This window comes from Anolis sagrei, chromosome 1 (genome assembly GCF_037176765.1).
Source record: "Anolis sagrei isolate rAnoSag1 chromosome 1, rAnoSag1.mat, whole genome shotgun sequence".
Lineage (NCBI taxonomy): Eukaryota > Metazoa > Chordata > Lepidosauria > Squamata > Dactyloidae > Anolis > Anolis sagrei.
In genome coordinates this window covers 288,073,857-288,094,819 of record NC_090021.1, presented here as the reverse complement: position 1 = coordinate 288,094,819, position 20,963 = coordinate 288,073,857, and the positions used below count along the sequence as shown (strand labels likewise).

Genomic DNA, 20,963 nt, shown 5'->3' with positions numbered 1-20,963 from the left:
TTTCAGGGGGAAGGGTCGGGGGGGGGGGGGCTGAGTCTGAGTGAAAGAGGGTCTAGCCTAGCAAACCTTTTGTATCATTACCCCAATACCCCCATGCATATGGGATATATTGAGTATGGTGATGAGATAATGATATGAATAAACATAACAGTTTAAGTAATGCACCAGTAAGGCCTTTTTGCGAACCACCATGAGAATTTCGGGGGGGGGGGGGGGGGGGGGGGCTGAAGTTCCCTGAGCGCCCCCCCCCCCCCCCCGCTACATGCCTGAGTGGTTCCCCGATGCATGGTAAGAAAACTTTTCCTCTGGGTGGATCTTTGTCTTTAGGTAAAGGTAAAGGTTTTCCACTGACATTAAGTCTAGTTGTGTCCGACTCTGGGGGTTGGTGCCGAAGAGCCGTCTTTGTCCATAGGCACCTCCAAGGTCATGTGGCTGGCATGGAGAGTAAAGACAAAGATCCAAGCTACAACTCCAAGGTAAGGTAAAGGTTTTCCCCTGACATTAATTCCAGTGTCTGACTCTGGGGTTTGGTGCCCCCCTCCATTTCTAAGCCGAATTGCGGGCGTTGCCCATAGACACCTCCAAGGTCATGTGGCCAGCATGACTGCATGGAGCGCCGTTACCTTCCCGGCAGAGTGGTGCCTATTGATCTACTCACATTTGCGTGTTTTTTCGAACTGCTAGGTTGGCAGAAGCTGGGGCTAACAGCGTGAGCTCACCCCACTCTCCGGATTCGGATTTTGTCTTTACCTTCCAAGAAGAAGCCAGGAGAGTAAAGACAAAGATCCATGCTACAACTCCAAGGATTTCGAACTGCTAGGTTGGCAGAAGCTGGGGCTAACAGCGTGAGCTCACCCCACTCCCCGGATTCGGATCTTTGTCTTTACCTTCCAAGAACAAACCAGGAGAGTAAAGACAAAGATCCATGCTACAACTCCAAGGATTCTATAGGAATGAGCCGTGGCACTTCAAGCGGTGTCAAACTGCGTTAATTCTACAGTGTAGAGGAGGCAATCGGAGGGGGTGTGTTGAGCGTGTGATGGTGCTGAGCTTTTCTTTCTCCAGAAAAAAAAACAACCGCATTCTTCCTTCCAGGGGGGTGGACCTTGAAGCGCCCACCCTTTCTCTCGATGCAGATTTTTCCTCTTGGCAGATTTGCCGCTCTTCCCCCTCCCTCCCTTCGCAGCGCTCTCCTCCTCCCTCGGTTTAGCGATTTGGTCCGCGTGGGCCACCGTAGCCGCGTCGGACTCTGGCTGGCTGGGAGCTGTCAGGGTGAATCCCGCAGCCAGACGCCGAGAGACGACGGGAGGGGAAGCACGGAGCGGGAGGGAAGAAGGGAGCCCCGAGCCTGCAAGGAAGGAAAGGAGGCGGAGGAAGGGCTGGAATGGACCCGCGTTGCGCCACCGCTTCCTCCCTCCCTCTGCATTTTTGAAATCCCTGACAGACTGCTTCTCCGAGTGGTTTGAAGGCTTCTCTCTCTCTCTCTCCCCGCACCGCCTCCTCTCCCTATCGCTCCCCGAAGCAGCTCTCTACGATTGGATTGGGAAGCCTTTCCAGAGGAGGAAGGCCGGGCTGCAGGGATGGACATCCAGGAGGGGAAAGCCTCTCTCCCGTCGTCCCTCTCCCGCCCTTAAAGCCAGGCTGCCTCTTCGCCCAGGTAACAAAGGTTTGGGATTCATTCCTGCCTGTCTCTTTAAATCAGGCATGGGCCAACTTGGGCCCTCTTTCCAGGTGTTTTGGACTTGAACTCCCACCATTCCTAACAGCCTCAGGCCCTTTCCTTTTCCCCCTCAGCCGCTTAAGCGGCTGAGGGGGAAAAGGAAGGGGCCTGAGGCTGTTAGGAATGGTGGGAGTTCAAGTCCAAAACACCTGGAAGGAGGGCCCAAGTTGGCCCATGCCTGATTTAAATCGAAATCTATAGATAAAAATAAGAAAATGTGCCTTCCTTCTGACGCTCTAAATTATATATATGTGTGTGTGTGTGTGTGTGTGAGTAGGGACAGAAATAAGGCATAGTGTATATGTGTGTGTGTATATATAATGCCTTGTTTCTGTACCCATATATATATATATATATATATATAGATAGATAGATAGATAGCCCTTCTGTCCGTTTAAATACACAAACACATATACAGGGACAGGAACAAGGCATCATATACACATTACATATATATACACACGCACACACACATACACATTATATATATATATATGATTGTGTATCTATATATTACTTACTTACTTAGGCGATCCCTCGTAGTCCGAGGATGATGGTCCTCCAACTTCGGTGTCCTGGCGGTGGGTTCGTAGGTGACTGTGGAGCCCTATTCTCTCTCTCTCTCTCTATATATATACACACACACACATTATGTATATATGTGTATATATATGTATAATATGCCTTTTTTTGTCCCTGTATATGTCTTCATTCTGTTTCTTTAGATGTCAATCTAACATATATGTATGTTCTTTTGTCCCTATATATATATATATATATATATGTATATATATAGTGTATATCCACATATACACTGTGCCTTACTTCTGTGCCTTTAAGTTTCATATATATGTGTGTGTTTATAATGCCTTCATTCTGTTCCTTTAAGATATATATCTATCTATATCTATATATATAGCCTTTTTCTGTCCCATATATATATATAAGGTAAAGGTAAAGGTAGTCCCCTGACATTAAGTCCAGTCATGTCTGACTCTGGGGTGTGGTGTTCATCTCCATTTCTAAGCCGAAGAGCCAGCATTGTCCGTAGACACCTCCAAGGTCATGTGGCCAGCATGACTGCATGGAGCGCCCCCCCCCCCTGCACAGCGGGCTAAACTGCTGAGCTGCTGAACTTGCTGACTGAAAGGTTTGGTGGTTCGAATCTGGAGAGTGGGGTGAACTCACGCTGTTAGCCACAGCTTCTGCCAACCTAGCAGTTCAAAAACATGCAAATGTGAGTAGATCAATAGGTACCGCTCCGGCGGGAAGGTAACGGCGCTCCATGCAGTCATGCCGGCCACATGACCTTGGAGGTGTCTACGGAGAATGCCAGCTCTTCAACTTAGAAATGGAGGTGAGCACCACCCCAGAGTCAGACACAATTAGACTTAATGTCAGGGGGAACCTTTACTTTTTATAAATATACCCACTATGTCTCCCTTCTGTCGCTACACACACACACATATATTCTTTCTGTCCCTTTAAATTAAAACACAGGTGCGCACACTATTTTAAAGGGACAAAAAGAAGGCAAACACATATATATAGTTTTCTGGTAGACTCTTCAGCTTTCTCCTCCTTATGCTTAAGGTTGGTTTATTCTCCCTCTGCGCTGCTGACTTGCAATTCTTGCCTTTGTGGGCAGGAGGAGTCAAAGGCACTGTGAATGTCTTCCAGGGAATTTGGAAAGTATTTGCTGAGCTTTTCTACCTTTACTGAGCTTTGTCACCAAAAGAATAAGAGGGTTTGAGGCCTGAGGCTTCTGCTTCTCTTGGCACCTGGTGATTTTCCCCTCCATCAAGAAGGGATAAGGGTAGGCGGGGTGTGTGTGTGTGTGTGTGCAAAAAAGTGTATATACGCTGAAGGTTGAAATAGAAAACCTGCATGAAAATGCTGCTGTCTTCATCTGGCTGCCAGACTTTGATTGTAGGGCTGGCTTCTGTTTTCTGTTATTGCCAGTTTAAAGACTGCAGCAAGGTGTGCATGCATTGTTACTTCAGACCACAATGCAGAATTATAACAGTTTGACATGACTTTTAACTGCCATGGCTCGCGCAGTAGAATTCTGGGATTTGTAGTTTGCTGTACTACAGCTAATAGGGTAGACTCTCCCTTGACTGGTGTCCATGTGGATTGGTAAATGTTGAATGCATGTAGTTTCTGGTTGCTTGAGAGTTACTATTAAAAATAAGCTTGATTCTCTAATCAAACCATACCATACTTCCTATTGATTGGATATTGAAATACAGTAACAAAAAGCAAATGAAAACATATGACAGTAACCTTAATGTAACACAGTTTTATTGTATTATTAAAATAATTTTGTGAATGAAGTATTATTTCTTTGATTTTTTGCCAGTTGCTTGAAAGTTCCAATTGTTTGAGTTATGGTTAATTGAGAGTTTACTATAATAATACATTTTCATAGAATCACGGAGTTGCAAGAGACCGCAAGGACCATCTTCTAGTCCAGAGTTTCCCAACCTGGGGGTCGAGATCCGGGGCAGGGGCGCTAGGGGGGTGTCAGAGGGGTCGCCAAAGACCATCAGAAAACACAGTGTTTTCTGTTGGCCATGGGGGATCTATGTGGGAAGTTTGGACCAATTCTATTGTTAGTTGGGTTCTGGATGCACTTTGATTGTAGGTGAACTATAAATCCCAGGAACTACAACTCCCAAATGTCAAGGTCTATTTTCCCTGAACTCCTCCAGTATTCACATTTGGGCATATTAAGTATTCGTGCCAAGTTTGGTCCATATCCATCATTGTTTGAGTCCACAATGCTGTCTGGATGTAGGTGAACTAGAACTCAAAAACTCAAGGTCAATGCCCACCAAACCCTTCTGGTATTTTCTGTTGGTCATGGGAGTTCTGTCTGCCAAGTTTGGTTCATTTCCATCATTGGTGGAGTTCAGAATGCTCTTTGATTGTAGGTGAACTATAAATCCCAGCAACTACAACTCCCAAATGACAAAATAAATCCCCCCCAACCCCACCAGTATTCAAATTTTGGCGTATTGGGTATTTGTGCCAAATTTGGTCCAGTGAATGAAAATACAGCCTGCATATCAGATATTTACATTAGGATTCATAACAGTAGTAGAATTACAGTTATGAAGTAGCAATGGAAATAATTTTATGGTTGGGGGTCACCACAGCACGAGGAACTATATTACGGGATCACGGCATTAGGAAGGTTGAGGAATACTGTTCTAGTCCAACCCCATTCTGCCATGCAGGAACACACAGTCAATACATAGATAAAAGCGTAAGACCATATACATGGATAAAATCTTAAGACCGTTACAACATATTAAACGTATTAGAAAACATAGATGTAAGATTAAAGCACATTAAAGTAATTCATACCAATAAAATGCTAATTTAAAATTAATGGTTTAAAATTGACTGGGGGAGTCTGTCAGAAGAGATAGGTCTTTAATTGTATTTTAAATTCTGATAGCTCATTTAGCTGTCAAATCCCTTCTGGCAGGTCATCCCCATTTAGGGGTGGCTGATGAAAAGATCCTCTAGGGGTGATCAGTCGTGTTCTGAGTGGTTGAAATAAATCTTCCCCATAGGATCTGGATCTATGGGGCAGATTGTACAGAAGAAGTCAATGCTGTAAGTAACCTTGACCCAAACTATATAGGATTTGAATGGTCATAACCAACTCTTTGCACTTTGCTAGGAGGCTAAGTAAATATGATATCTCACAAAACAGCAAATTCCAGAATTGTGCCATGGCAGTCAAAGTGGTGTCAAACTCCCACAATTTACTGTGATTACATCCAGCGTGTCTTCTAGGAATGTGGGCAATCTCTTGAACTTTGGTCTGGATTCTACTCTGCTATTCTTTTGTATCAACTAATCTCTTTTATGTTATTTCCCATACCAAGTACCAAGGTTTGATTCAGGCTGAGTTCAGCGTTCACATTTCAAATCCTGACCGTCACTATCCCTTGGCTATAAATCTGCCTCCTTCTTTAAATGGGGGGGGGGGGGGATCATTCCCACAAACCCTGGTGAAATTCCATGGGTTCCTGTGGTTCTTCCTTAACTTAAGAAGCATTTGAAGATGTATTATTGACTTACGTTGGTATTTTCTCTCTCCCAAAGGTCTTTATTGATCTGGGCCTTTTGAATGGACAGAGGAAGAATCTGGAATTGTAATAATTGAATGCTGTAAAACAACTGTGCCCTGAAGCAAGAGCCCTAGAATGAAGTGAAAGAAGAGTGACTGGAATCAGGATTTGTGTGAGAGAAATGTGAAACACCAAGGCTAGCCACTTCAATTTAACTTGTGTGTTTGCTGCTCACTTGAGTGGCTCAGGGAGTGGATAGTGTTTGAGAGAGGCAGTGTTCTCTCCTCACAGAGATTATGATGTCGGTGGAAACATCAACGATTACAAGCAGGATAAAGAACCTACTTCGATCTCCCTCTATCAAACTGCGCAGGAGCAAGCCGGGGAACAAGCGGGAAGACATCAGTTCAAAAGTAAGTGCGCAAGTGCTCAAGTTTTTTTTGTAGCTCACAAAAAACTTTCAAAAACCCCCCTAAATTTTGCATAAGGAACTTTCATGCTATGCTATAAGAGGGCTATCATTCCACTCTGCCATGGTTCCATCTAATGCGATCATGGGATTGACCTCTCCGAACGCATCTCCTCCTATGAACCGGCTAGGACACTAAGATCATCTGGGGAGGCCCTGCTCTCTGTCCCGCCTGCATCACAGACGCGCTTGGCGGGGACGAGAGACAGGGCCTTCTCAGTGGTGGCCCCTTGGCTGTGGAACGCCCTGCCTGCAGATATCAGATCGGCCCCCTCTCTGCTGGTGTTTCGGAGGAAAGTGAAGACCTGGCTGTTCGAACAAGCATTTGATTAAACAGTGTAATTGAACATAGGAATACGGACTAATGGATGATGAGACTGGATTCTGATTTTACTGTTGAGGCGCTAATGATTGATATATGGATGTTTAATTATTTCTGTTACAATTGTTTTTAATTGCCTTATACTTGTCTCGTGATGTTTTGTATTGATGTTGTTCACCGCTTTGAGTCGCCTGAGGGCTGAGAAAAGCGGTATATAAATAAAGTAAATAATAATAAAATAATTGTTTAGGAAGGGGCCACCAGACTTCAAAGCCCAGAGATCTCCTCCTAGTCCCTCACTAAAATACAGATTCAAAGATTGCAAAGTATGTAACCAGGGCAGTCAAATTAGAATCAAGTGGTATACAGCTATCCCTCCACATTTTCTAGGGTTAGGAGCACAAGAGCCCCACAAAAGGGGGCGGGGTTTAGAACAAAGAACACTATTTTTTAAACAAGAGAGAACACCTCTCTAGGTCCTCCAGTGCGACTTTGTGGTTAACTTCTGGTAGAATCATTCTGTAGCAACTAAAAATGCTTCAAGAAGTTCTCTCTAGGAATCTGACTGTATTTAGTTTCCAGTGGAGGTTGGCCATAAAGTCACCCTGGAGAACTTAGAGATTCCTAGAGAAACCATACTAATCAAATCTGCAAATGTGGAGGACCAACTGTAAGTGTGTCAAGGGAAAGAACCCTAAGATGGGGGTGGGGGGTGGGGGGGTGGGAATTGTGTGACTTTCTTGGTATTGAATTGTTTCTCCCAGCATTCCTCACTGTTGGATGAAGATTGCAGCCCAAAAAGATCAGGAGGACTTCATTATTCTCATCCCTGGTTTTGGTTTTTGTTTGCCTTGGGAGACATGACTTTAATGCTGTTGCCTTCAGAACATTGATTGAAACTGTATGTAACCCTGCTTGAAAGAAAATACTGTTGCTTGTTTGAGCATGTCTAAAGAAGTGATGTTCAACCTTGGGCCCTCAGCTCCCAGAATTTCTGACCATTGGACAAGCTGGCTTGGGCATCAGGGAACTTGAGTCCCAAACACCAGGATGACCAAAGGTTGGACTCCACTGATCTAAATCATTGGTGGGGACTGTATTCTAGATTAAGCTTTCGGTTCACTACTGCTTCCAAATTCCGTCACCATTGCACAAGCTGGTTTTTTGCTGCAGCTGGGAATTAGAACCTACCAATATCTAGAGGGCCAGAGTTTGCCCAGCTTTGCACTAAAAGTTGTATCTTCCAGAAAATACTCCATGGAATGCTGGGTGCATTGTTTTTCAGTCAGTGGAAGTGAAGATATTGGGTGAAACTCCTCACTTGCTTTCCATGGTAGTAGTAGTAGTAGTAGTAGTAATAATAATAATTTATTACCTGCCTCTCCTGATGGCTTGAGGCGAGGTACAACAAATTCGAAAACAAATTAATATTAAAATACAAAAAAGTACTAAATTTCATTGATAAACACACTCACCCACACAGAGATATGAAAACTTACATTAAATACAGCCTCATAATTGACATATAGTGGTAACTGAATGCAAATCAAAACTCATGATTGAAAGTTGACTGTGTAGGCCTTGTTAGATCCTATAGAAATCAAGTGAGAAATCAGGCTACTTTCCTTTCCTAGGCATTTCTCATGCCTTTTGGATTATCTCTTAAGAACAACAGTGTGTGATAACCTCCTGCTTTTCAAGTGAATAGATGCATCCTTTGTTATTACAACTTGTTGTGGTTATATGGCTAGATCAGGTCAATTAGTAGGATAAAAAGTATCAAGGTGCTAAGACTGTGGTTGCATGCATTTTCTCTTGATTTTTTAATGGCCAAGTTTTCCCCCTTTGACATCATCCTGAGTTTGCTGTCCTCAGTTTAATGCCCGACCAAACAAAACAAAACAAAACAAAACCCCTCAACAACCATGAGTGTGTTTTCCCTAGCAGGGTAAATGTGTTTAATTTGTGTAGTCAATTAAAGAGAACAACCAGCTTTGCCATACTTTGTGGTGATTAGAGTAGGGAGTTAGGAATTCAAATTCCTGGGTATAGTGCCACTGCCTAATTGCATTCCAATGGCAAAACACATACATACAGAAGTAGTGCCTCTGTTTCTGCATCTGTAAAATCATGATAATTGTGTGTAATTGCAAGTTATGATTAGTAATGGATACCTGAGTAAAATGCCTTGTGTTGTCTAAGAAGACTAACATGTAATACAAGACATGGCTTGTATTTAAATAGTTTTGCATGTGGTCATACACATATTTACTCAGAAAAGAAAAGCCCATTGGATGGAATGGGACTTATTTGTGAATGAGAGTGGTGTGATTGTAGCTCTAAAGCCAAGAAGCTCAATTCCTATAAATGGTAGATTTTTTTTTTTTTTGTATTTCAGGTGCCACTTTAATGTTAGAATCATTGTCACACACTTCTCCTTGCTTGCAAAAAAGCTACTGACCAGGGAAATTATAATTAAGGCTGCATATTCTAGAGTGGGCAAGATGGTAGAAGTTAATAGTTAGGAAGAACATGAAAGCTAACATAAGCTTGTATCAGTGTGTTTTTGCTGATCCTACTGGGAAGGGAAAGATACCATCCTTCCTCTCCCCCTTGATTGAGCACAAACTACTTTTGCACTTTGAACTCAGTTTGCACCAATGAAAGGAGAAAGATCTGGGTCATTTCAAAAGTCCCTGCCAAACTGGGACAGTTATAGTATATGGTATGGTACATTATGTATTAAAGAATGTACCACAATGGAAGAGTTATGGACTTTCAGGTACAATTTAAAAGAACACCTGTTTAGAGCTGAATCATCTAGAGAATAAATTGAGTTCCTCAAAAGAATTGCAGGTGAACAGATGGGTTGTATTTTTTCCCATACCTTTTGAAGGGAGCTTTGTTTGTGTGTGGCTTAGTCATCTTGGCATCTGGATTTGGGTGTACTGTGGTAAGACGTGTAACTGTAATGCATTACATTTGATGTCATTGATGTAGACAACAGTTCTTCAGGCCCTCTTCCTGGCACAAATAGTTTATGTTTCATGAGAGGTTCAGTTTCAAGAATCTATGTTCTGTAGAGATTAAAAGTAGTCAGCTTCAGCTTAGGTATTCTAGAGCATCAACAGGATTCACATCATTGATTCCTGTTTTGGAAAGTAAGGGGGATATGCATTCAATAAACAAATAAATTACTAGTGCATGAGGCATGCATGTTTCTAATGTGTTCTGTAAAATCCCTAAGTGTTCTGTAAAATCCCTATATCTTGTGCTACCTTTCAATTTGATGTCTGTTTTGTTCTTTTCCAGATTGATCTAAAGAAGTGTGAGTTTTCACAGTATAGCTTGTTGGGTTTTGTGAGAGGTTTTTTTTTGTTTTTTTAAAATCTGTTCTGTGGATGTTTGTAGCACTTTCTTGGTGTTTGTAGCACTTTCTTGGATCTTCATTCTTCCAAAGGTATTTTAAAACTGGATCAGTTTTATTGAGGTAATTTGAAGGACAAAGTGTCTCTTAATTTAAAAAAATAGAGTTGCAATGCAAAAGTAGAAAGAGGAGTGGGGGAAGAGTACTTTGTTGTTTGAGATTTCTCAAAATAAACTCATTTGAGGCAGAGTGTTACATCTGATATTGGCAATTATTCAGAAATAGTCCTGTGAAGTTGACTGGATACACACACTTTGATTGCAGGACCCCTCTGACTAACTCCGGGATTATCCTTTCATATTATGCAGTTGTCTGCAAAACAGTAACCAGTACTTTTCTGGAGACTTTATTGCACAGAGGTGACAAACCAGCACAGCAACAGTCCCCATTGCATGCCATTATGTACTATGCATTATCAGTCTGCTACCTCCATATGATAAATCCATTAGGGTCTGTCAGTAGCCTATGATCACTCTATTGTCCCTTGTACTGTGAGCCAGGTGGTGACATTTGAGGCGCTCCATTTACTATATATTTGTTTCTTTTTTGCCTGTTTCTGGAGTTTAAGGCCAGGTAGCAAAGGATATATGAGAAGTTTCTTCATATATAAAAATGTATGGCAGAATCCTAGCACTGTAATTATGGGATTTCAGCCAGGCCCACTCTTCCTCCCAGTCCCCACAAACCAGTAAGTGACTGCTAGGATTGATGTGGGTACTTATTTTTGTTGTCCCTACCCCTTCTGTGAGTGACCTCTGGTGTGACAGGCAGAAAAGGAATCCTTTTGTAAATCTCACTCATGCTAAAACTTAGTTGGTCTCATAGAATCATAGAATTGGAGGAGACCGCAAGGGCCATCCAGCCCAATCCCCTTCTGCCATGCAGCAACACACAATCAAAGCACCCTTGATAGATGGCCAATGGACCTCTTCTTAAAAACTTTCAGAGGAGGACATCATCACATGATGATGTCATGTCCCCTGACATGTGTCCTCTGAGAGGTGAGAAAGGCAAGGTAGAAATGAGGTAAATAAATAATAAATAAGGCAGTGTATTCCACTGCCAAATGGCTCTTACCGCCAGAAAGTTCAAAAATATTGTGCAATAGGATTTGGGAATGTCATCCAGACATGTCTTAATTGATAAGGGAATTCACTCCCGTCAGCCCCATAGTCGGATGAGTGATAAGTGGGGTTTGGAAGTCTTTTACAGTGTATATGTAGCAGGTATAATTGTGATACTGCCTTCGTAACTGCTCTACAGGGTTCTGGCCATGTATTCTACATTTTTAAATACACAAGGCTTTATTTCTTTTAGGGAGAAGCATTAAATATAGCAGCCCCTTTCTGTAGTGCTGTTCAGGCTAAGGTACTACTGTCAAAAAGAGTGGTGTTTCTGGTTATAATGTTTTATGAAGGACCATTTCAAAAATATTTCTTAATTCTCTGCCTTGTCATCTGTAATGCTAACTCTCTGGGTGCTGCCAGCCGTGAAAGCCATTTGAAAAGTAGGTTAGCCAGGTCACAACCCAGAGCTTTAGCTTTAGCAGAACTGATTCAGCACTTTGAAGTCATTGGAGTTGTTTGCCTTCTTAGCTGCTAATTCCATGTGTACACTTAAAATATACTTGAGTAAAGATGCTGACAATTTAAAACAATGGAGAGACGGAAACAAATATGAAACTATACGTATACTTCAAAAATATACATTATTAAAATGCAGTCAAACATGCTTCAGTCTATGTAAAAAGACATGCAAAATGCACACATTTCCATATTGGGGGGGAAAAGCTTATCACAACATCCCACACACCTTGCAATCTAGTAAGTAAATTGAATAGGACAAACAAGGTGGTGGAACTTCATCAAGAAAACCTCATGACTGATTGATTTGCATGACCCAAGCCTTGTTTTTGTGCCTTTGCCTTTTTGGGATTGGAATCTGCCCTGAGTCCCTTCGGGAAGATAGGGTGGATTCTTCTTATTATTATTATTATTATTATTACTATTATTATATTGTTGCTCATGCTTTTCCTTTGCCTGCTACATGAAGGCAAGAGAGATTTCCCACCTCTGCTGAAATCCAGAAAGGAATATTAAGGAATGATCAGTATAGTGTGGTGATTGCAGTGCCGGAGGAAACCAGGGTTTAAATTGCCCAGAAACGCACTGTGTGACCTTAGGTAAATCACTCTCTTTGAGCCTGGGAGAAAAGCAATGGAAAATCTTCTTTGAGTAAATCTTGGTAAGAAAGCCCTAGATTAAGGTAGCTATAAGCCAGAGTTGACTAGAACACACATATCAATCTCTTCATATGCCCCCCAATCTGATTAAGCATAATATTATTTAAAATATAACAATACATTGAAATAATGGAATCATCTTTACAGCTTGGTAAAACGGAACTGTGAATTGATTGACTGCATTTTATAGTGGGAAACTAATCTCACAAAGTTAGACTAGCCTGAGACTATGCCTGTTCTTTTCCTGCCTGACGGATGCCCTTTAGGCTTGGTTAATTTCAATTTACTCAGTTTTAGCACTGGTAACTGAGCAAGTGTGTGTATGTTTTTCTCTCTTGGTGTCCAAGTGCTGTAGTTTGTTTAGAAAAGGATGCAGGGTTGCTTCCTAATTAATGACTGGGGCTTTGGTGGCGAACTTCCCAGTCAGTGTGGTACCTTCTTTGTCTTCGAGAGCATTTTGGAAAGTGATCAGAGAAGCCTGTTTGCAAGACTGAGGAAGGCAGGGAAAGAAGATGAAGAGCTGCATTGTGTCCAGCTGGCTCCTATTCACAATACTGGCTTGTAATCTTCAGAAAAGATTTGGACGTGTAGAAGAAGCATGTACATTCGAAGCCAGTTCAAACAGGATGAGGTTGGGAATATTACATTTTGGACTATATATCTCAGAATCCTGTGCTGCCTATGGGACGCCAGGAGCTGTACAGTTAGTCCTCTGCATTTCCTGAGATTAGGGGCACTGGATCCCAATGAAAGTGAAAAACCACAAATAAAGACATTGCTATTTTTCAGAGAAACATCTTTCTAGTAATTTCTGGTCTTCCAAAAAAACCCCAAAACAAATTCTGTAGTCAAAACCTCCACTGGAAGTTGACTATAGAATTATATTAGAGAATCTTGAGATTCCTAGAAAGAACATTTAAAATCAAATGTGCAAATGTGGAGAGACAACTGTAATTCAAAGTACAGTATGGCCCACTTATCCCCTGATATAATATACATGGTTTCACTTATGTGCATTTAAAAAACTCAGGTGGCCTCCCAAAGTCCTATAGTATGATTATATAGTATGCATCTAGTTGTAAACATAACGGCTATATAGCAGTCTATGTCATTTAGTTGAGGAAAACACTATTTTCCTTCTCCCTACAATATATCAATGAGCTCTAAAATTTACTACTCTGTACCCAGGGATCCATTTCCTATATGAAGATTGCTGTCACTAAGCTGTTGTAAAGGGAACACTAAGGTGAAAGAAATTTGAAAGCACCCTGAAAAATCATCACCACTTTATTCAGTGCTCTAGCTGACAACGTAATTCATAGATCAATGGGCCTCTATGATAGAGAGGGGAACTCTGTGGACCACAGGCATTCTTGATGGAATGTAAGGCAACCCTGAATCTAATTTTAAAAGTGGCCATTAAGCTACCAATTTAAAAGTCTGCAAAAATTAGCTATTTGTTCCTGGGCAGTTTACTGAGTGGTGGACAGTGTAGAGAGAGAGAAGAGGAGCAGACACTGGTAAGGTGGTGAGGAAGTTGATCTGGAAGTTGACTCTCATTCTTAACTCTGCCCCTATCATCAGCTTGCCTCCTTTGGCACATTATCCAAAAGTGATGTGATTTTTTTAAAAAAAGTTTTTCTACTCCTGGTCTAATGAAAGGAAGGAGAGATGGACCAGCTATTAGCTGGAAAGGGCAAACTTTTCACTTAAAGAAGAAATATATATATATAGTGGATCAAGTACTCAACTTTCCTAAGAACCCAGAGGAAGATAATTCCCCAAAGATGCATAGAGTGCTTTCCAAAATTAAAGAAGCACAGAAGAAGTGCTCTCCGTATCCACAGATTCTGTATCCAAGAATTCAACCATCCATAGCTTGAAAATATTAAAAAATATATTCCAAAAAGTAAACCTCACTTCATCATTTTATATAAGAGACACCATGTTATTACACCATTGTATATAATAGGACTTGAGCATCTATGGATTTTGATATCAATGAGGGCCCTACAAACAAACCCCTGTGGATACTAAAGACCCACTGTACAGATATTGAGCACCTTCTTTGTTCAGTTCAAAAGCTATGTTTGTTGTCCTCTTGTGGAGCTCATCTCTCCAAGCTCTGTAAATGCAAGTTTTGCAGCATGGGCATTTAGAATATCAAATATAAAAATTGCAACATGTATAGTTTTGTGAGATGAACATGCCACGCTAGTAACTTAACACTACAGTCTCCCACAGGGACTTTTTTTTTAAAGGCAAACAGTCCCAGTTTCTGCGTTATATGAAGCAACGATTTTTGTAATTCTGCTTACATATTAGAAGTGTTGGGAGAGAACGTCTTACTTTAGTGTTCAGATTTTTCTTTGGATTAGAATTGTGCTTTGTTCAAAGTGCCTGTGTTACCATGGAGGGAAGAAAACAATCAGGTTTGCAAGACCTTTATCCTGGCAAAGAGAGTGTTGATGTTCACTAACAGCTTGGATTCGTACAGCATAAATAATGTATCCAAACTGGGTCATCTGCCACAAGATTGTTCGATACTGGATGGAGGTGAATGCATGCTTGGCTAATATGCTAGGATAGTTTCGCACTTCAGCCTTATATTGTGTAGTGCTGGAGAGTTTCCTTACATGAGTGCTGTTTTGAGAAGCTTGGCTGTAGGAACAATAAATGTGCTTATGATTCTTGCTCCTATGATGTGCTACTTTTACCACGTTTACTGTTTCATTGCCTTCCCAACATGGTTATTTTTCATTGTTTCAAATGGAATTTTAATAAGCAGCAACATATTTTAAGACACTTTACCAAGTAGTAGCACTTTGCCATTGTGTTCCCATCTATCATTTTGTCAATCCATTGGAAACATTTCTAACACCACCACTATTTCTTTATCATCATCTTTTCCTTTGTGCTGGGTTGGGATGCTTGTAACTAAAAATTGGCACGTATCCCTTACTTTAAAATGTCTGTTTTTCTGGCATTAAAATAGATATTTGCTTCTGTTCCTTGTAGGCTTAGAGTAATAGATTGGCTTGGCTTAATTCTCCTTGGTTGGCTACTCTCATAGAATTCTGGCTGCTAACTAGAAATGTATCCAAAAATGATAAAAACAACTTAAATCATTTCCTCTCCCAACAAATTGTAAATAATAATAATAACTTTATTCTTATACTCCCCCACCATCTCTCCCTGAAGGGACTTGGGGCGGCTTACATATAGGACACAAGATATAAAATAAATCAATCCATTAAAAAAGCACAATTAAAATAAGAATAAGAAGAATTCCTGTTTCATTCTTGATCAGAGAAGAGGCCAGAATCCGAGAACAGTATTATTGTGGTGATGGTAGAACCTTGGTAGCAATTAAATTCAACTCACAAGGAGATCTTGGAAATGTCTTTAGCACTAGGTTACTACCGTACTTAGCAGTTATGAATAAAAGAAAATGCAGGCAATGTCTCAGTTTCAATCCCAAAAATCCACTCCAGAAAGTTCCTCCATCCAGCCTTCCAGTCCAAGCCCAGGCTTCCTCCTGCTCAGGGTCTCCTGATGTTTTCATTACTTGACCTTGATTATATAATTCATGGCATGGAAGTGTTCTGGTGTCTTGAATACACCAGATATGGATCCATGACATTATTATAAACACTGGACAGAATACAAAGGGAAGTGTCCACTGTAGCAGCTGCTTCTGTCAGTGGATTTCGAAGAGGGTTATCTTCCTTCTTCAGTGCAGTCTTCCCCCTGCCCACCATATTCCCCAAAAACCTGCCTCAGAGGAATGGGAAACTCCATGCAGCTGGTTTATGGTCACTGCCAAGTACTTCAGGGGGAGAAGATGGGAAGAAAATTATGTCATGCAGGAGCTGTTGTGTTACTGCAACCTTATTGGATTTGAGACCTTATTGGATTTAGACCTTTAAGACTGACACTTAAAAATCTTTAAGTACATCAGAAGCAGGAAGCCAAGAAGGGAGGTTAGTTATACCCTTAGACAACAAAGAAGCTCAAGGTGTGCTAAAGGTGGATAAGGAAGGAAGCTGAAGAAAAGCTGGATAAAATCTTTTGTTTTTCCTGTGGAAGGTAGAAGGGTCTCTTGCTGATTTCATCAGCATGCGAACCCCAGAAATTTAAACTAACTCATAGGCTTCCCTCTGTATCAAATGCTTGTAGTCTTATCTTTCACATTTGTGACTCCCCCCCCCCCCCCAAGGACATCAAGGTTAATATTAACATCTTAGTTAGTATTATGAACCTGAAAGAGTTGTAGCCAAAAAGGACACTGGAAACTGGCCTCTTTCAAAGATGAATGACAGAAGATTGTATTTATTTTCTTAGTCCTGTTCCAAAAAGCTTCCTGACAGCAAAAAAGAAGTATTTTAATGTCCATTATTCATCTGTGACAAATCTCTTTTACAAATTAATGTATTTTTATGAGAAATATAAGCTGTTCATGAACATTACTCCAACAATGCAGTAGGTATTCATTCATCCACATGTGCCTGTTAAGTGTTTACTGTTGAAGAGATTCCATCTTTCTATGCCACATACATTTCTATCTGTTTAACATGGGAAAAGAGCTCTTGTAACATGCAAGAACAGAGCCAGATATGTAGCCATCACCAATGTCAATTTCAGAAGAACTGGATTGCATATTGTGTGCTCTGATACCACCCACATTTTAGAGATAATTAAAATGGCAGGACAAGAATTGTACATACAGGCATTTTCTTGTGGCAGATTTGAATGATACACAGTCTGAGATGTCTCAATAAGCTGTCAGTATTGATTGATTGTGCTGCCTTTACTCAGTGGCATTGTTAGTAGTAATATTTTGAACCTCATTAATAATTTATCTAGATTTGGGTAATTTTAAATCATGGTGAATATTTGGCTTTGATTTCAACTAAAACAAAGACCTATATGAATTTAGATCTCACTGTCACTCAGACGTTTGTCCTTAACTGAATTCACACACAAATGTTATTTATAACCCTTCAATACAGGCATGATTGCCTCGCTCTATTTCACCCGTTTATTGGCTAGACTCACTTGCTTATTGTACGAAATGCAGACAATTCTCAAGACTTTTCTCTCTCTTACTTTTAAAGTTATATGTATCATTATGGATTAAATATCACATGTAAATACCGCAGGGTCTTCAGGTTCACAATTATAGGATTGTATCACATTCTATACATAAAATGGCAGTGACGTGAATGTGGATGCACTGAAGCATCTGAGTACATGTCACCACAGCTATTGTATGCTTTTTGGGCATCAGAGTGTGGTCCTGGACTCCAACTCCTGCAGATCTGGATGGCCCACTTTAGCTGCTTTTTGTATTAGAATATGGAAAGAGATACATTTGTATCTTCCAGAAAACTGGAAAGATGAAAACTAAGCATAGTTTAGTGTGTCAAAGATAACAGAAATTTTCCAAAATGTCAGAATTATAACTCAAATTATTGACAAAGGAAAATCATTCCCTGAACTTTCCACTATCCAAGTATGAGTATATAACAAAAGGAAAACATCAACTCAAAATATGTTTGTATTCTTTCAAGTCACATATGGTGAGCCTTTGCATTTCATAGCCATTTCTTAGGCAAAGAATACTTAGAGGTGGTTTTGCCAATTTTCTTCTGAAATACAATTTTCAACACCTGGTATTCATTGACAGTCTCCCATCCAAGTACTAACCAAAGCTGAACCTGCTTCGATTCCAAGATTAGATGGGATTTGATGCCTTTAGGATATGTAGGCACTTACAGAAGTATAGATAACATGGCCCAACAAAACAAAAAAATCTTGGTGTCTTGGTTTTTAGACCTGTTCCTGGGGTTTTATTTGAGTGCTGATTCCAAAACTTGCTTTGGATAGACTGCATCAATTCTAATGTCTTAGATATGGTTGTCATGGTTTTCTGTAGGTGAGCAGATGGCAACTGGTATATGCCATATGTTCTGTATCTCAAAAAATATAGGGGACAACCGGTACCATTTTTGGAATCAGTAGGTCAAATATGCCCAGATACAGGTCTAACATTTGAGGCACTAAAATCTCTTGGGTAGGGAGCATCCAGAATGGCTCAGTGAGCATTAAGATGCTCAGTGGCCACAGTATGCTGGCTGACTATTATGGAGGAAAACTGGTGAGAGATGGAACCTGAAGAAAAGGGCACGGCTGGCTGGCTGGAACAATGAATGCGAAGCCTCCATGCGGCAATATTTTTCCATCCTACTAGATCACTGATATAATATAAGGACATCCTTGGTGGTTAGTTAGACAAGGCTGACCTGATGCATTACCGTAATGAAATTATACTGCAGTATAAAATGCTGGCCACAAAGCCTTACAAGGAGTTTATTAACCTGAGTAGTTCCGTTTATTAGTTTGTTAGATAGGACGTGAGAATATCTTGCTTTTCATTACTGTAGGTGATATCTCTGTTGGTAATCGATTTTTTTGTTCTTCTTAAAAGCTTGGTGTATTTGGAAAACATGTTTTTTTTTTGTTTTCCTTTGCTACAATTTTAGAAGAATCAAGGAACAGAGTTGCAGCACCATTGCACTCTAATCTGATACTACATAATGTCAAATCATATGTGTGTCATGTCTTTGCTGCTAGATGTCTTGATTTGGTAAGGACTTTAAAAAAATGATAACTGAATTTATAGTCTATTCACGTTGAAGAAGGAAAGAGATGCTATTTAACCCATTGGAACTGAAAGCTGGAGAATTAGCTGCCTGTTTGAATTACGCCATCATAATCAGTGTTTCAGATTTTAGATTTTTGCCCATTTCCTGAAAAGTTTGTTTAAATTATGTTAAATTACATAAAATAAATATGTATGGAAGATGGCACTACATTTCAATTACAGAGAACATGTTTTGTATGCAGAATATACTGAATTCAGTTTCAGGCATTTCAAGTTAGGATTGGGGAATGCTCTTGTCTGAAACCCTGGATTTGCCATTGCCAGTCATGGGGCTTATCTGTTTGTGTATGTTTTCAATTTGCCTGTCGATTTAATGTTGACTTAATGGATTTTACAATGTTTTCTTAGGAAAGGAGTATTACAAAGTGGCTTTGCCTGTTCCTTCCCCTGAAATATAGCTTTCAGCACTGGATATTCATTGGTGATCTCCCATCCAAGTATTAACCAGGGTCAACCTTGTCCTTCTAAGATCAGGCAGGATCTATGCTTTTAGAGTATTTGGACTCATTTGAACTGGCCCAAATTCATTGCTGAATTTATGATTCTGTCATCCAAACAATGCTTCACTTGCTTGGGTGTATTTTCTAGTAATTCTGGCCACATGTTTCAGCTTTGTACTTAGCTGAATGCAGCATTTCCCCCATCACAGTGAAATTTCTTTAAAAAAATTCTACCTTTCTTCTAGTGTAGGACTCAATTAATTATATTAAAATGGCATTACATTTTAAAAAGAGGCAAAAAACACTTTAAAGCATAATATTAAATGTATAATATACACACCATATAACCAACTCCCTGCAACCATGTAATAATCAAATCCCTATTTGAATAGAAAGTTCTTTGCTTGCTGGTGAAAGGAGATCAGAGATTGGGCCAACCTTTCTACCCATAGAAGAGAATTTGACAGTCTGGGAGTAGACACTGAGAAGGCTGTCTCTTGTATCATTACCAGATGAACCATCATTAGTTGATGGTGATAGGACCAAGAGAAAGGCTTTCCTTGAAGATCTTAAGATTCTGCGAGTTTCATGTTGGGAGATAAAATATTTCAAATAACATGGCCATAACTTTTATAGGGTTTGGTACGCCTTAGGTTTAAATTGTACCTGGAAACAAATTGGTAGCCAGTGGAGTTGTTTCAACAGATAATGTATGTATGTATGTGTGTGTATGTATGTATGTATGTGTGTTGTTATCATTATAGTTATTATTATTTACTCTGCTTTTCTCCCAGGATCAAAATCCAAAGCAGCTCACAACCTTAAAAACAATGCAATTTAAAACCCTCAAAGAATAAATATTAAAACTCAATTAAACATATCAAAACATATCAAAACTAGATGTGTATAGGAGATTGCCCATTTTTTGAAAGATTTGTTTAAATTATGTTAAATTACACAAATTAGATGTGGATAGGAGATGGCACTACATCTCAATTACAGAGAACAGGTTTTGTATGTAAACAAGACTAGATTCAATTTCTGGCATCTCTATTTAGAATTGGGAAAGTTCTTGTGAGCAATACTCACCACTGATATTTTTCCTCTCCAGTCCTGTCTATTCCATTTTTAATTTTTACGTATATATTCCCTGTAACGGGCCCCAGTCAGGATTCTGACTTCGGAGTTTTGGACCCACTGTAGTTTCTGAACAGTTTCCAAAGTAATCTTACACTGAGTGTGTTACAATATTCCTAATGGGATATAATCAAGGCTGTAGCCATAGCTAGTTAGATCAGACGTCTCTTGGAACAGAGCATTCTGACTTTCAAATCCACATCTTCACCTTTTCTTTGTTTTCCTAAAACTACTATTCTGTCTTTTATCACAGAATCTCAGGACAGTGTATAATATAAACAATTTTAAACATTTCCAGATTAAAAACATAAATAATTTGGACAAAGTAAAAGCACATTAAACATTAGTAACACTTCAAACAACCTTAAAAGCAATGGTTAAAGCCACTTTA

At 40.1% G+C, this 20,963-nt stretch overlaps 1 protein-coding gene across 3 annotated transcripts in view; it reads left to right on the top strand.

Moving 5' to 3' along the window:
- The first annotated feature begins 1,358 nt into the window (after positions 1-1,358).
- MAPKBP1 (mitogen-activated protein kinase binding protein 1) overlaps positions 1,359-20,963 on the top strand; it is a 139,409-nt gene continuing 119,804 nt past the window's right edge. For all 3 annotated transcript variants that reach the window (XM_060760807.2, XM_060760816.2, XM_060760814.2), the window contains exons 1-2: positions 1,359-1,657; positions 5,843-6,221. In XM_060760807.2, the coding sequence (XP_060616790.2) occupies positions 6,105-6,221 (117 nt within the window). In that variant the 5' untranslated portion in view covers positions 1,359-1,657; positions 5,843-6,104. The remainder of the gene's footprint in view (positions 1,658-5,842; positions 6,222-20,963) is intronic.